The sequence below is a fragment of the Fringilla coelebs genome (assembly GCF_963513975.1).
Source record: "Fringilla coelebs genome assembly, chromosome: 11".
Classification (NCBI taxonomy): Eukaryota; Metazoa; Chordata; class Aves; order Passeriformes; family Fringillidae; genus Fringilla; species Fringilla coelebs.
In genome coordinates this window covers 19,532,696-19,545,918 of record NC_140037.1, presented here as the reverse complement: position 1 = coordinate 19,545,918, position 13,223 = coordinate 19,532,696, and the positions used below count along the sequence as shown (strand labels likewise).

Here is a 13,223-nt window from a genome sequence, read left to right as displayed (position 1 = left end):
GAATTAAAGTGTGGGGGCTGGCGCTGGGGCCACGTGGCTGCCGGGGCAGGAATGCCAGGATCCAAACTGGCCAAGCCAAATTTCTGCAAATAAAACACTTTTCTCCACCCCAGTGATGTTTTCATTAGTTTTTTTGTTTGTTTGTTTGTTTGTTTTTTAAGCTGAGGAGCAAATCTGTGTTTTCACCTGCTGAGGGGCAAATCTGCAGGGAGAGAGCATGGACCAATTCCTGCTGCCTCCAAACCATCCGGTAAGGGATGAAACCCCAAGGAGACACTGAAGCTTCCAAAGTTTTCCCAGAAGCCTGAGCATGGTCTGGATCTGATGCAGGGTGATGGAAGAAGTCAGTGGATGCAGGAGCATCCCTGCCCCACGAGCCCCATGCAGGATGGCCAACAGAGACACTTGCCATCGCCTCCGGAAAGTTTTGGCTTGGGCAGAGCTGGATCTCATTTCCATCCTCTGCTCTGTTCTGTGTCCAGGAGACCTACCCAGTAAAATTCCTCCTTTTTATGGCTCATTAAGGCTCATGGCTCCAGATGCATGAGTGATACTCAAAACCAGTTAAAAAATAAGTGACATTTGGTCATTTGGGAGGCTCTGGTTTGGAGCGGGGTGCTCTGGCTGTCTTGCCAGCAGGACCTGGAGACAGAATCCCAGGGGCAGCAGCTCAGACTGTGCATTCCCAGATGGATCCTTCATCCATGTGTGATTGAGGAAATCCTGACTCTCCACAGGATCCTCAAGGTGGTGAGAGGAGCTGGACATAGGGGTAGAATCCTCGCTGGCACACACAGCTGAAACACCACCCAAAGCATTTCATGGAATCATGGAATGATTTAAGGTGGAGGCACTTAAAGTCCATGCAGTTCCACCCCTCCCATGGGCAGGGACACCTTCCACTAGCCCAGGTTGCTCCAAGCCCCATCCAACCTGGCCCTGGACACCTCCAGGGATGGGGCAGCCACAGCTTCCCTGGGCACCCTGTGCCAGGGCCTCCCCACCCTCACAGAGAAGAATTCCTTCCTAATTATTTAACCAAAAATTTTACTTAAAACCACCTCAGAAAGAGGGGATATTGTCTTGGGAAGGAAGAGCAGCAGCAGGAATGAAGTACCTGGACCTGACCAGATCCATATGAGCTCTTCCCTGTCCTCTCCTTCCCATTCTGTCCCTCAAGAGCTCCCCATTTGCAGTTCCAAGGGCCAAGGTGGGAAGTGTCAGCACTTTCCAAGCATGAAGGCTTTGGAAATGCCAGATTTTGTTTCAGCTGGGAATGAAGTTCGGGGCTCTGCTTTACATTGATTTGGTTTAATCTCAATAATCTCCAGGACACAGAGTTGTATTTCTTCTACCAACCTAAATTCCTAAATTCTGGGAATTCTGAGAAGTGAAGCAAAGGGGGCTGATGTTATCCCTTAGAAGAGCCCAGATAGAGACATTATCCTGCTTTTATGAAAGCCAAAGGCCAAATTCATATTTATTTGAGCTGCAGCAGGATCTGGCTTATATCCTGGACATTACAGCATACTGTTCCAATCTCTATTTTTATTAGCAATATTGATAACGTTAGAAGAAATACGATACAGGAAATAGCATATCGACTTTGATTAATTTTACAGTACGACCTTTAACGAACATAAAGGAAGAATTCAGCAAGGGCTGGAGCTAAAAGTGTTGCTGGTGGAGGGAGACATGTGGTACCTGCATGTCCTGAGAGGGGCAGCTGGATATTCAACATGTATTGGCTTACATGGAAGGAAAATTGTTGATAATCAAATTTTTTGAAGACTGTGCGTTCTCATCTTTAAGTTTATTAGCACTTCCAGACATAATGATTTGCTGCAAGAAATTAGGGTATTGGTGTAAAATTAAATTTGTTCATTTTGCACAGGTAGTGGTGTTAAAACCCTAGTTGAATTTTTCTAGGGATAGACAAGTGAAATGGTTTCATTGCAGGGAGAAATAACCCTAATTCCAGCCCCAAATCTCAATCATGTGAGAGAATGGGACCTTATTGGATTAACTTGAGGGTGCCTTTAATTGTCCCCACAGCTTTGAAGGGCACAGGAGCCTCCACTCCTTTCATTTCATTGCATGATATTTAATAATAATAATAGTAATAGTAGTAGTAGTAGTAGTAATAATAATAATAATAATAATAATAATAATAATAATAATAATAATAATAATAACAACAATAACAATAATAATAATAATATTTCACTATTATATGGGTATGAATCACTTAGCACTTGAAACATTGCTTTGTATCTGGATTTATGCCCTTTTTTAAGTTTAAAAGGCACTCAGCACAGAGGTGGTGCTGTTGAGGATAAACCAGTCCAGCCTTCTGGATCACACAATTTTGTCCTGGGATTGAAAACCGCATGAAACACAGCCCCAGCCCCAAAATTTATCAAGCTGCCTTAAACCTGCAGGGTGGTTAAAGCAATGTATGATGGTTTAAACCACAGAGTGTTTGAGGTGACATGGGCACAGCAGGATCGTGGTTCAGTGTTTAATATCCACCCAAACCTGTCTAAAAAAGGACATTTCTGCTGGTTTCAGGCTGCAGGTCCAGGGGCAAGGGATGCAGCAGCTCACTCTGATGGACCAGGAGCTGAGGGCAGACTCCATCCCTGGGGCATCAGCTGAGTAATTTCAGCAGTAACTCCGAGTCACCACACAAGCCCCTGGCTCGTTTCTTCCCCTCGGAGCCGAAGGTTTTATTTGAGGCCTGACTGGAAGCAGATGGACCTGTCAGGGCTCCTCGGGCAGGTGAGCAGAGCGGGCGGATGAGCTGTTAAGTGTTCCCAGCTGCTGGGCAGGGCCCCGAGGAAATTGTTGGAGCTGGGACCCAGCTCCGGGGTGAGATCTGGAGCCAGCGCCAAGGAGGAAAAAGTGAATTTCTCTGAAAACCTGAAAAGGCAAGGCTTTTGAAATAAGAGAAAATAGCTGAAAATATCTGCAAAATGTATCCAATATATCTTCAGACTTCAGAGAGCCAGAAGCCATCCTCAGCTCCTGCCCCCATCTCTGGTTTCGTTCAGGATCTGCCTCCTTAGGCAGCAAAAATTATTTTTCTGAAGTTTTCTCCCTATTGCTGGTGTTTCCCTCTCCAGAAAGGTCTTGACTTTTACTTGCTGCTTTGTGTTGTTTGATTTATAAGCTCAAGGGGTCCTTCTCAAAACCTGGACTCCTTCTTGTACTTAATTGCCACAATAAGCTGAAAACTTGGTGCTTTAGGAGCAGCAGTCTGGGAGGAAATGGTTTGATGGATGGAAGTAGACGATAGGTCCTTCTTGGGAATGTCACCAAAAGGACACAGCAGAGAAATGGCTTTATAAATAACTGCAAAATTCAGAGAGTCCACGAGCTTGGGGAGACCAGAGCTCTATTAAGCACAAACAGCTTGCAAGGCAATTCCCAACATCTGCAAAAGTCCTCTCAGCCCCTGTAATTCCCAGCAGCCTCGACTGCTGCATCCATCGGCATTCACTCCCTGGGTCGGCAGTCTGGGATGCCATGGAAAGGGATGTCTGGAGTCTGCATCCCAAAATGCAAATAAACCAGTGAAAGAAAAGGTGATTAACAAGTCAAAGCTTTTATTCACATTGTGAGGAAGGTGCTTTACCTTTTGGAAATTAATTTATAAAAAATCGTTCTTGGTGTTTTAAAAGCTGTTTTTCCCAGTGGGTGCAGCGTTGGTGGAGCATGGAGCAGGCATGGATGGAGTTCCTGCATATTCCAATGCCATGGTTCCTGTCATAGCTCCAAGTGACACAGCAGTAAAGAAAATTATAAAATTCATCCAGAAAATGCCAAGGAATGAGGCTTCACTTGTGGCATTGCAAAGTGCAGCTCCAGTCACCGAGTGCTCATAGCACTACCCCACAGGAGTTGCAAATGCATCCCCCTGCACCCAGAACCCAAAATCCATCTGGGATGGGCGAGTCACCATGGCACCAGTGATTTTATAATTATCTGAACCTCTCCTTTAGCTTCCTGAGCTGAGTTTTATGAGTCACCACAGATGTTGTGTGTTCTGGGGGACAACCAGACACCCAAAACAAAGAGGAAAGGGCACGTAAATATTGTGGCCTCATCTGTTTCCAATAGGCTGTGTTTACATATTAATGTGCAATACAAATTTGTAAACATGAGCATTTGAAACTTTTGGAGGAACCGATCCCAGCCTTTTCCCTTTCTGCATCTTTATTGGAACAACATGTCCCCGGCCCCAGCAACACATGGACATGGTTTCCATACTGGATGCATTTCAAATGGTCTGGGTGCTTATTTGTTCTGCTCTATCTTGCTATCCAATCCTCGTTTGCTTTGCATAATTGTGATACAAATTATCATCTAATTACAGCCCCAACCTCAGCAGATCAAATGTAAACCGAGGCACTTCCATCACAAAAAGCGACATCCGATGCTCCCTCTATGCCTTTGGCTTCTCCAATAGATGGATTAAATTTGGGTGAAACCAGAGAGTAAACTGCACTTTGATTTAAAGTATTATTGCCAGATATTTTGTCTCCTTGGATTTTAAATCCACCCCCGTGTCTGAGCACTGAGCCCATCCCTTGTCCCGGTGCTGGGCACGGACGCGGCACCTCTGGAACGGCGGATTTTACGTGATGAGTGCTACAAACGGGCTCAGATATTCCCAAATAACTTCAAACTCCTCTTGCAAAAGGTCAAATGACTAATAGCTGAGATTGTTCAGCAAGTTTCATCTTCTAAAAAAACCCTTTGTTTTTCTCCCCGTTCCCATTTAAAAATAGCACTGTAATCCTGAGGTGCTGTTTGTATTTGCCCACTAAGTCTAAAGAATTGTCAGCTTCGAAACGGCCACGAGTTTTCCTATAATGTTTGTGGCAAGAAATGCAAAGCAGTACGTGATGGAATTGTATTGACAGGCACATGGGCTGGCTTGAAATATCGACCTCAGTTTGCCCAGCTTCACATTTAATAAATCATATTGATTAATCTGATTTATTCTCTCAAGTTCTGCCACTCGCCTCCCGCTAGCGGCTGTTTTACAAAGGACCCTGAGAGTGTAGAGTGCAGGTTAGCTGCTTTTGGGGGCACATTTATTTTAATATCTAGGCAAAGCCATCTATTTTATAGTGTGAGTGAATCAGCTGAGTCACTGTTATGGATATGGAAAATATTCCTATGCCAGAAGGGCCAGGGAGCTTGGTCTGCTCTGAGGTGGCCTTGGTGGCACATGACAGAGAGCTATGACTGCTTGAAAATACCACCCAAATCCTTTTTATTTCTTGCACTTTATTTCTTTCCTTTTGGAAGGATAAAAGCTGGAGGTGAAGGCAAAGAAAACGGAAATAACCCTCAGATAATCTGGATCAAGCAGCTCTTCTCACGCCGTGCCGACCTCTCACACAGACAAATTGATATTTCTGGATCTGCCTGATGAGCACCCTCCCAAAGTGGGGCACCCCTGGGATATGCTCAGACCATGCAGGGACCAGGCTCTGGGTGTGTTTTCCATGTGGCTGTGATGAGGGAGGGTGGCGAAACCTGGGATCCTACGGGACCCACGGAGGCGCTTTGAGATCCAGCTCCATTCCACTGGAATCTGCCGAGCATCATTCCTGGTGGAGCAAATCACTGCACCAAAAATATCTCTCCCAGTCATTATCAGTCACATTTTTAACCAGCCACTGATTTACTGGATTACAGCTCATGGCCAGCAACTCTGGAATATTTTATGCAACCGCAAATATTTGGAAAATTGGAAGTTCCCCGTTGCACAAATCCGTGACTGATCAGGAAGAGCCTTCCAGCTCCCCAGGAGTACAACCACATGTGGGGGCTGGGTCGTGGTCACTCAGCTGGACAGAGCCTGGCCAGGGCCAGCAGTGGACTTGCCACAGGAATTCAGTCCCCACCAATGTTGGAAAAAAGGACTTCCAAGGGAAAAAAAAAGCTTTTTCTTTTTTAATAAAAATAGTGAGATAAACTGCTAAGAAACAGCCCAAGAAAGCAGGTTTGTTCATTTTTACAGTTGTACAGACCATTTATCACAATCTCCCATTTCATACTGGCATCACTGGGGGCTCTGTGAACACCTACATCAAGAAAATTAGGGAAACCAATGTTGTCTGAATTTTATCAAAGTCCCATGAAATTAAAAGTGTATTTTTTGTTAATTTAGCAGCTTCTAATATTGTTTCTTCTGGTCTGAATTTGTTATCTGTTAAGGATGAAAATAAAATCAAAACTCTGGTATCAGTTTTGATTCTTAAGCCTGTGCCTAATCCTCTGTATTGTGTATTGTGCTTGAAAATATAGGATTAATCCCAAAATTGGGCTGGTCCCAACCAAGCCTTATTTTCCAATCTCTGCCATCTATCAAGTGGTAAATTTGACTGTAGGTAGAGACTGAACATCGATCAAATAAAGAATAAAACCTGTGTCCTGATTTATTGTGAGTTACATGGCACCCTTGGGAGCTGGAGATTATTTACAGGAATAACAAGAATATCCACAGGTTACAAGAAAACAAACAGGAATTTTGGAAGGAATTGAAAATCTCATGTTCCAGGGTCTGTAGAGTTGTAATTCTCCATAAAGGATCCGTGTTCTCTGTGGGACTGAGCCAGGAACATCCCTGCCCCTTCCTTTGGGCAAGGCTGGATGAGATCCCACGTGGATCTTCTGTGTCCCTTGGGGCTGAGAGCTCTGGGCCAAAGGATTGTCCTGCAGGGCTCCTGGGGGTGTTTCATCCCACACAACTCTCCGAGATGTATCCTCCATGTCCCCAGCATGGACCCATCTCACCACGGGAGAGATGTGTGACCCCATCCATCTTTCATCCTGCCTTTCTTTACCCTGGCAGCAGATACTTGGATTTAAGGTACTTGGATTTATGTCCCCACCCTGACAATGGAGGCATCTGGGTCTTGGAGAATGAGAGACTTTTATGTCATTCATTAGGACCCATTTCAGCCAAGAGAACTTAAGAACAAGCTTGAGTGCTTGGCCAGATGTGGCTCCTTTGCCAAGTCCAGGTCCTGGACAGTCCCTTTGAAATTAGGGATAAAACTTGAGTGGGTGAGCAGCAGCTCCCCAGGGCTCTGAGCTAACTAAAGGCAAGCAAGAGAGAGAAAACGGAGCTGTAGAAATACAGACATCAATGTCCCCACTTGAGAGTGCAAATAGTAAAAAGGTGACTGACAGTTTGCTCTTAACCTACAACTGTGACATAAACGTGGCCAAAAGGCATCACCTCAGGGTCATCTCAGACCCTCCCAGATCCTCCACCCTCCCAACAAAACAACACTTCTGTCCACAAAATAAAAGGATTAAATGCCTGCAGTGTTTCAGAGTCAATAACTAACGAGCCCCTGGCTATGAAAGAAGGAAGGACTTGCTTTACACAGCTCAGAAATATTCTCTGATCCCACTAAAGGCAGTGGTTAATTGTGGGGTGCCAGTTGGAGTGATTGCATCTGCCGTCCCTCAAAGCAGCCGGAATGCTGTCACTCACTTTGAAATGCCCTGCTGCATTCATCAGTCTGGATGGCACAGAGAAGTTATAACCATACAAGCCATATGGAGGATGTAAAGAACAATTAAGTGCTTCCCGAGCAATGGGACTTGATGGGAAAATGTTTCCAGATGCATGTAATCCATACAGCATTTGACCAGCAGGACCGGGGGCTTGTAGGCACTGAGCGTTTAAGTCTTCGGCTTTGGCGTTTTTCAGAGAACTCAGTTTGGGCACGTCCACCATGAAGTGGGGTAAAAGGTGTGGGTTGGTGGCTCCCAGTTTTTCGTGGCTTGGAAGGAGGAGTGCCTGTTGTCTCAAGAAGCTCGTAGGGCAGATCTTGTAGTAGAGGGGCACGTTCAGGGGGTGCAGGAAGCTCTCGGGACACGACATGCCAAGGTTGCTCACGGGCAAGTGAAGCGTGGGAGGGGAGCATGATGGAGAGAGCAGAGGGTTCAGAGGAGAGGGGGTCCCACCGCTGGAGGCCACTGGGGAAGAGCTGGAGCTCCCACCTGGAAAGGAAAACAGAAATCATCCAGGCTGGGCTAACTGGTGTCCACAGCCAAGCAACCCTTGGAGGACTCCTGCTCCTGCTCCAGGTCTCCCTGCAGCCAGGGTCCATCCAAGCACGAACCTGCTCCAAAGACCAGCTCCTGGAAAATGGGAAGATCTGTCCATAAATGGTTATTGTTAGCTGGTATTTGTCTAAGAACAATATTTGCAAGTGTCCAATCCCATTCCTGGGACTGGGATCGTGGTAAATGCAGCTCCACACACACCTGGATCCATACCTGGCTGCACGACCGATAACGCTCCCCTGCTATACCCACACCTTTGCCATGTCAGGTTCCCTATTTTTCATGCAAATTCCAGACAGCTTTTTCCCTCTGGATATAAGAACAAAAAAGTATATTCAGCCTGATGGAGAATTTTTTATACCTTCCTGCTCACAGGAATTGACTCATTTCACTTGGCTTCCCAAGCAATTTGAAACATTCCCCTGAATGCTATCGGTGTCTCCAGAAATTCAAACTCACGAGTCATGTGAACGTCCTCCTTTCTGGAAGGGATGAATGAGCACTTTCAGAATTTGGGAGAAAAGCAAGATCAAGGAGTAAAAATGAAGCAGGGATGGGAAGGCTGCTCCGAGGTGAGAACGGTGCTGGGAGCAGCCAGCCCTGGTGCTACACAGATGCTGGTTTCATCTCCTGTCTGTGGAGAGCCAAATGTCTGCTGCACACTCATTACCAAATTCTTCCAGAGGGTTTCTCCCTCCCCTCTCCCCTTTATTATAATTTCTTACCAAAATCACTGGGAAAGGATGTAAGGGAATGTGGATCCATTTGTGCAGCTATTTACATTCAATTCCTACCAACACAGTGCCTGGCTGGGATCTGATCCGACTTGACACAGAAGCAGCACCCCGAAACCAACTGTAAAACTGAACCACATCTGCTGGTATAGCAAATCTTAAAAACACAAAGATTTTGAATGTGATGCAAATTAATTTCCAAACTCCCAACAAGCAGAGCCTCTCACAGGCCAGCCCTTGATCACAATAATCCGGGAAGGTTTTGTGGCGTGAAGTTTCACCCTTCCCTGCTGTGTCAGTGCCTGCTTCAGTCCTGACATCAGCGAGGCAGGGTCCAGTCCTCTCTCCATGGACATATCCTGATATCCTCCAGGATTCAGGGACTTTGGGTCATGTAAAATAGCTGATATTTGTGTGTGAGGCAGCGAGCGAACTCCTGCGTGGTTGGATACAGCAGAGCAAAGCAGGGTCAGTATCTGCAGCACGGAGCAAAACACATCACACCCCGAGCAATAATCCCACCCAAATTCCACAGCAAGTTTGGGAATGGGGATTGCAGCAGAAATGATGGAGCAGATCAATGAGCAGGTGTTTTCTGCCCTTTCTATCAGGCTTAAAAATAAAAATTCTGTGGGAAATTTTTTTTTCTTCAGCATGTGTTGATCATAATTCCTTTTAATTCACCTCCTGGTTTTAGAGCTTTGGGATTTCAGTTTTACAGCTTTTCTTCAGAAATATATTTTGTTAGTAGTTGAACTGCAGATTTTGTAATATTTATATCAGTTCAGGAATTCTGTCCTGAAGAAAAATACCAAATATATTAAACAAGAAAAAAGAAATCAAAAAATCCCAGGTAGCTGTAATATTATATGTACAATAATATTTTAATAATATTTTAGCATCCTTAAAATTGCAGTTGCTGTTATTTCATTCCTCATGCAGCTCATCCACCACCTCTCCCCCCCAAACGGGTCCAAAAGGAGCTTTTTGCATAAGATATTTTCTAAAAATAAAATTAACTAAAAAACTATTAATAATACTAATAAAGCTGCTATTACTACCACCACCAATTAATAATAAGAATTTTTGTTCTCTTTAAAACTGATAAACTTCTTAATTTCTCCCGAATCTGATTTCTTTCTGCCCTCATTTCTACGCCTGCCGAACATGAATTTTTGCTGTGACTTTTGCAGCATTTCCCGGCTGGAAATGCTGCTAATCACGGGGTGACTTGGTGTGTCCCAAGATTTTGAAGAGTTCCTGACATAAACGGGAATTTAACTCGCGACTTTAAACTCAACTTGAAGGGCTCCAAAGTGCAAACGAGCTGTTAGTTTTTTCCCTTCGGCGCTACGAACAATCTGTTTTCAAATACTACTTTCTGAAGCCGTTTTTCTGGGAAAGGGCTGTAAAGGACCGGTTGCTCTCGTCAGGATGAAGGAGAGCATTTTCCCCGAAAATTTCCCTCCTCTTCTCGGCATTTCTGTGCGACTGCTGCATCCTAAATACCAGATAATTTTATTTTCTGTTGAATAACGCATTTGTCGGCGCGGAAGCTGCCGCTGCAGAAAGCACGGGCGATCACCACTACCACGTTTGTAGTTGATATTCCCAACCCGGTTGGAAGCAATTAGTGTAACAGGATCAAAGCCGGAACAACCCGACTCCAAATTAGCCTCCTGCACACTCAGAGATTTTTTTCTGCCCATCTAACTCTGATTTCAGCCGGGGGCTGGAGCAGCCCGCGCCCTCATCCTGTTCTTCCCGGCTTCTCGCATCCATTTTCACAGGAATTTTATCCAAACCAACGCGGAATTAACTCCCTCAAAAGCAGGGATTCGTTTTCTGGGCGCGCCTCGTTATCTCTGATGGTTCGAGCCGCCCGGGGAGCCCCGCGGGAGCTCGGGGCGTGCGGCCGGGAGAGGCAGCAGCGGGATTCACTTACCCTGGCTGTCTGCGCCGAAAGCCTTGAAGTCCAGGGCGAGGGGGGGTCTCCACGGGTAGGTCTCCAGGAGCCCGTCCAGGACCCCCCTGCGGGGCGAGAGCGCCTTGAACGCGGCCGCGGGGCCGGCGGGCGCGGGGGGCGGCGGCGGGGCGGCCCCGGCCCTTACCTGTTCCTGCCGGGGTCCCGAAAACCTTTGGCGAAGGGATTCCTGTCGATCTTCAGCTTCGTGATCTGCAGGGCGAAAGCGAAGAGGCCATTGGGGAGCGAGGCGGGCTGGGAGAGGCGGCCGCGGCCGTCGGGGCTCTCCATCCCCGCGGGGCTCTCCATCCCCCCGGGGCTCTCCATCCCCCCGGGGCTCTCCATCCCCCCGGCTCCCGGTACCTGCTGGTTCTGGTAGGCCGTGACGGTGGTGAACTCGGTCTCCTGGAAGGAGAAGGTCTGCACCCCCTCGGCCGGCAGCGACTGGATCTGCGCTAGATCGAAGCGAGAATCCTGGGCGATAACGTGGACGCGGGGCTTGTACTTGTGCATGGACTGCAGGATGATCTGCGCGGGGGACAGGCGGCTGAGCCCCCCGGAGGGAGAAGGGCAGGAAGAACACCCCAGGCGAGGCTCAGGAAGGAGCCAGCCCCGAGCCCCAAGGCAGGAGGGACCGGCCCCCGCCTTCCCTGCTGCCCCCCGGAAGATGCTCCGCACCCCGGGGCGATGCTCTGCCCCTCCCCGGCCCCTTCGGCGGGGCTCCCCCACACCTACGTGCCCCTTGTCGTCCATCTCGTTGTTGGTGAGCTTCACGCGGTCGAAGCTGATGATTTGCCTCATCCAGGTCTCCCCCGAGCAGGGCGAGTCGGGGTGGATGTAGAGGCGCGGGGTGATGCAGGAGTGGTCCGTGTTCCCCGCCACCATCCACTGCGAGCTGTGATAGACGTACCTGGCCCGGGCCGGGCCGCTTCAGCCGCCGGGAGCCCGTCCCCACCTGCCCCCCACACCTATAGATTCTATAGGTAAGAGCGGGCTCCCAGCACCCCTGGGTGACCCCCGTGTCCCGCTCGGGTCGCAGATCGCGGCCATCAGCGCAGGACGGGTCCCGCCCGTGCCCCCCGTACCTGTATCGCTTGGAATCCACGGGCACCACGTCGATGGCGATGTAATATTGCTGCAGCGGCTCCAGCCCCTTCACCTTCACCCGGACCGACGGGAACATCCTCCTGCGGGCACAGGGACAGCGGCTGAGCGAGAGCCAAAAGGGGCTGCGCAACTGGGAACGGGCGTCGGGAGGAAGGAAAATCGAACTCAACGAAAATAGCGGAAAAAGGGGCGAACTAAGTGAAATATCTCTACAGAACAGAGAAACCTGAGACAACGAAACAAAACAAAAAAAAAGCCCAAGAAATAACACCGTCCCCCACCAAAAAAAAAAAAAAAAAAAAAAAGAAAATAAAAATAAAAAGAAAGACAGTAAAAATAGGGGGGGGGGGGGGGGGGGGGAAGAAGAAAAAAGGAAAAAAAAAAAAAAAAAGACGGAAAAGCAAAGCCCGAGCGAGGCGGCGGGGCCGGCCGGTACCTGCCGGCCTTGGTGATGATCATCTCGGTGCCGATGTCGTGGAACCTCCTCCAGAGCTCGGAGCCCTGCAGCTCCACCTGCACCCCGCCCGCCCGGCTCTCGGCACCGGCCTTAGGCCGTTTCTCTGCGGGGAACACAAAGGGCAGGGGCGGCTCGGGAGGCTGCCGGGGCCGGGGGCCGCCTTCGCTCCCCGCCGCGCCGGGCTCCCTCCGGTACCCACCCGCCTCCGGGGCTCTGCGACCCGGCCGGCAGCCGGGGCCGGGCTCCTCATCGCGACCCTCCGGCACCTTCCTCTTGGCCGAGCGTCCCACCAGGGCTTCCACCGAGAAGGCGTGAGCCCGGGAGCTGAGCGCCATCCCCCCCGGGCTGCCAGGGGTCCCCCCGGGCGGCAGCGGGGCTCAGGCGGGCGGCGGCGGCTCCATCCCGGCCGGCACCCGGCGCCCCTCGCCCGGCACGGCTCCCGTCGGGGGGCAGCGGCCACGGCGAGATCCTCTTGCATCCAACTGAGTCAATAGACGGCTGCAGCCTCCTCTGTTTGTTTTGGAAACTGGTGGGAGCATAAGAAACATTGAGTGACATTTCATGGGAGTAACGGGGGGGTTGGAGGGGGAGGGAGGGGAGAGCCACAGGGGTGGGGGGGAGAGGGGGAAGAGGAGCCGGCCCCGTCTAGGATCAATAAAAGAGTTACTGTTCTCCATTAAATTGTAAAACTCAAAGAAATTTGACATAATTGCACACTAGGGGCCACTTTTCCAACAAAAGTGCAAATAACGTTTAACCAGAACCAGCGCAAAAGGGAAAAAGAAAAAAAGGAAAAGAAAGGGGGGAAAAAGAAAGGAGAAAGATTAACAGAAAAGAAGGAGAAAAGGAGAAAAAATAGAGA

The 13,223-nt window shown here is 48.7% G+C and overlaps 1 protein-coding gene across 1 annotated transcript; it reads right to left on the bottom strand.

Moving 5' to 3' along the window:
• Nucleotides 1-7,438: 7,438 nt before the first annotated feature.
• Nucleotides 7,439-12,696, bottom strand: TBX22 (T-box transcription factor 22; the record flags this gene model as incomplete). The annotated part of the gene is made up of 8 exons (XM_084213120.1): nt 7,439-8,034; nt 10,780-10,865; nt 10,946-11,010; nt 11,161-11,325; nt 11,533-11,707; nt 11,883-11,984; nt 12,341-12,464; nt 12,561-12,696. The coding sequence occupies 8 exons, from the start codon at nt 12,694-12,696 to the stop codon at nt 7,439-7,441; spliced, it is 1,449 nt and encodes a 482-aa protein (XP_084069246.1).
• Nucleotides 12,697-13,223: the final 527 nt, after the last annotated feature.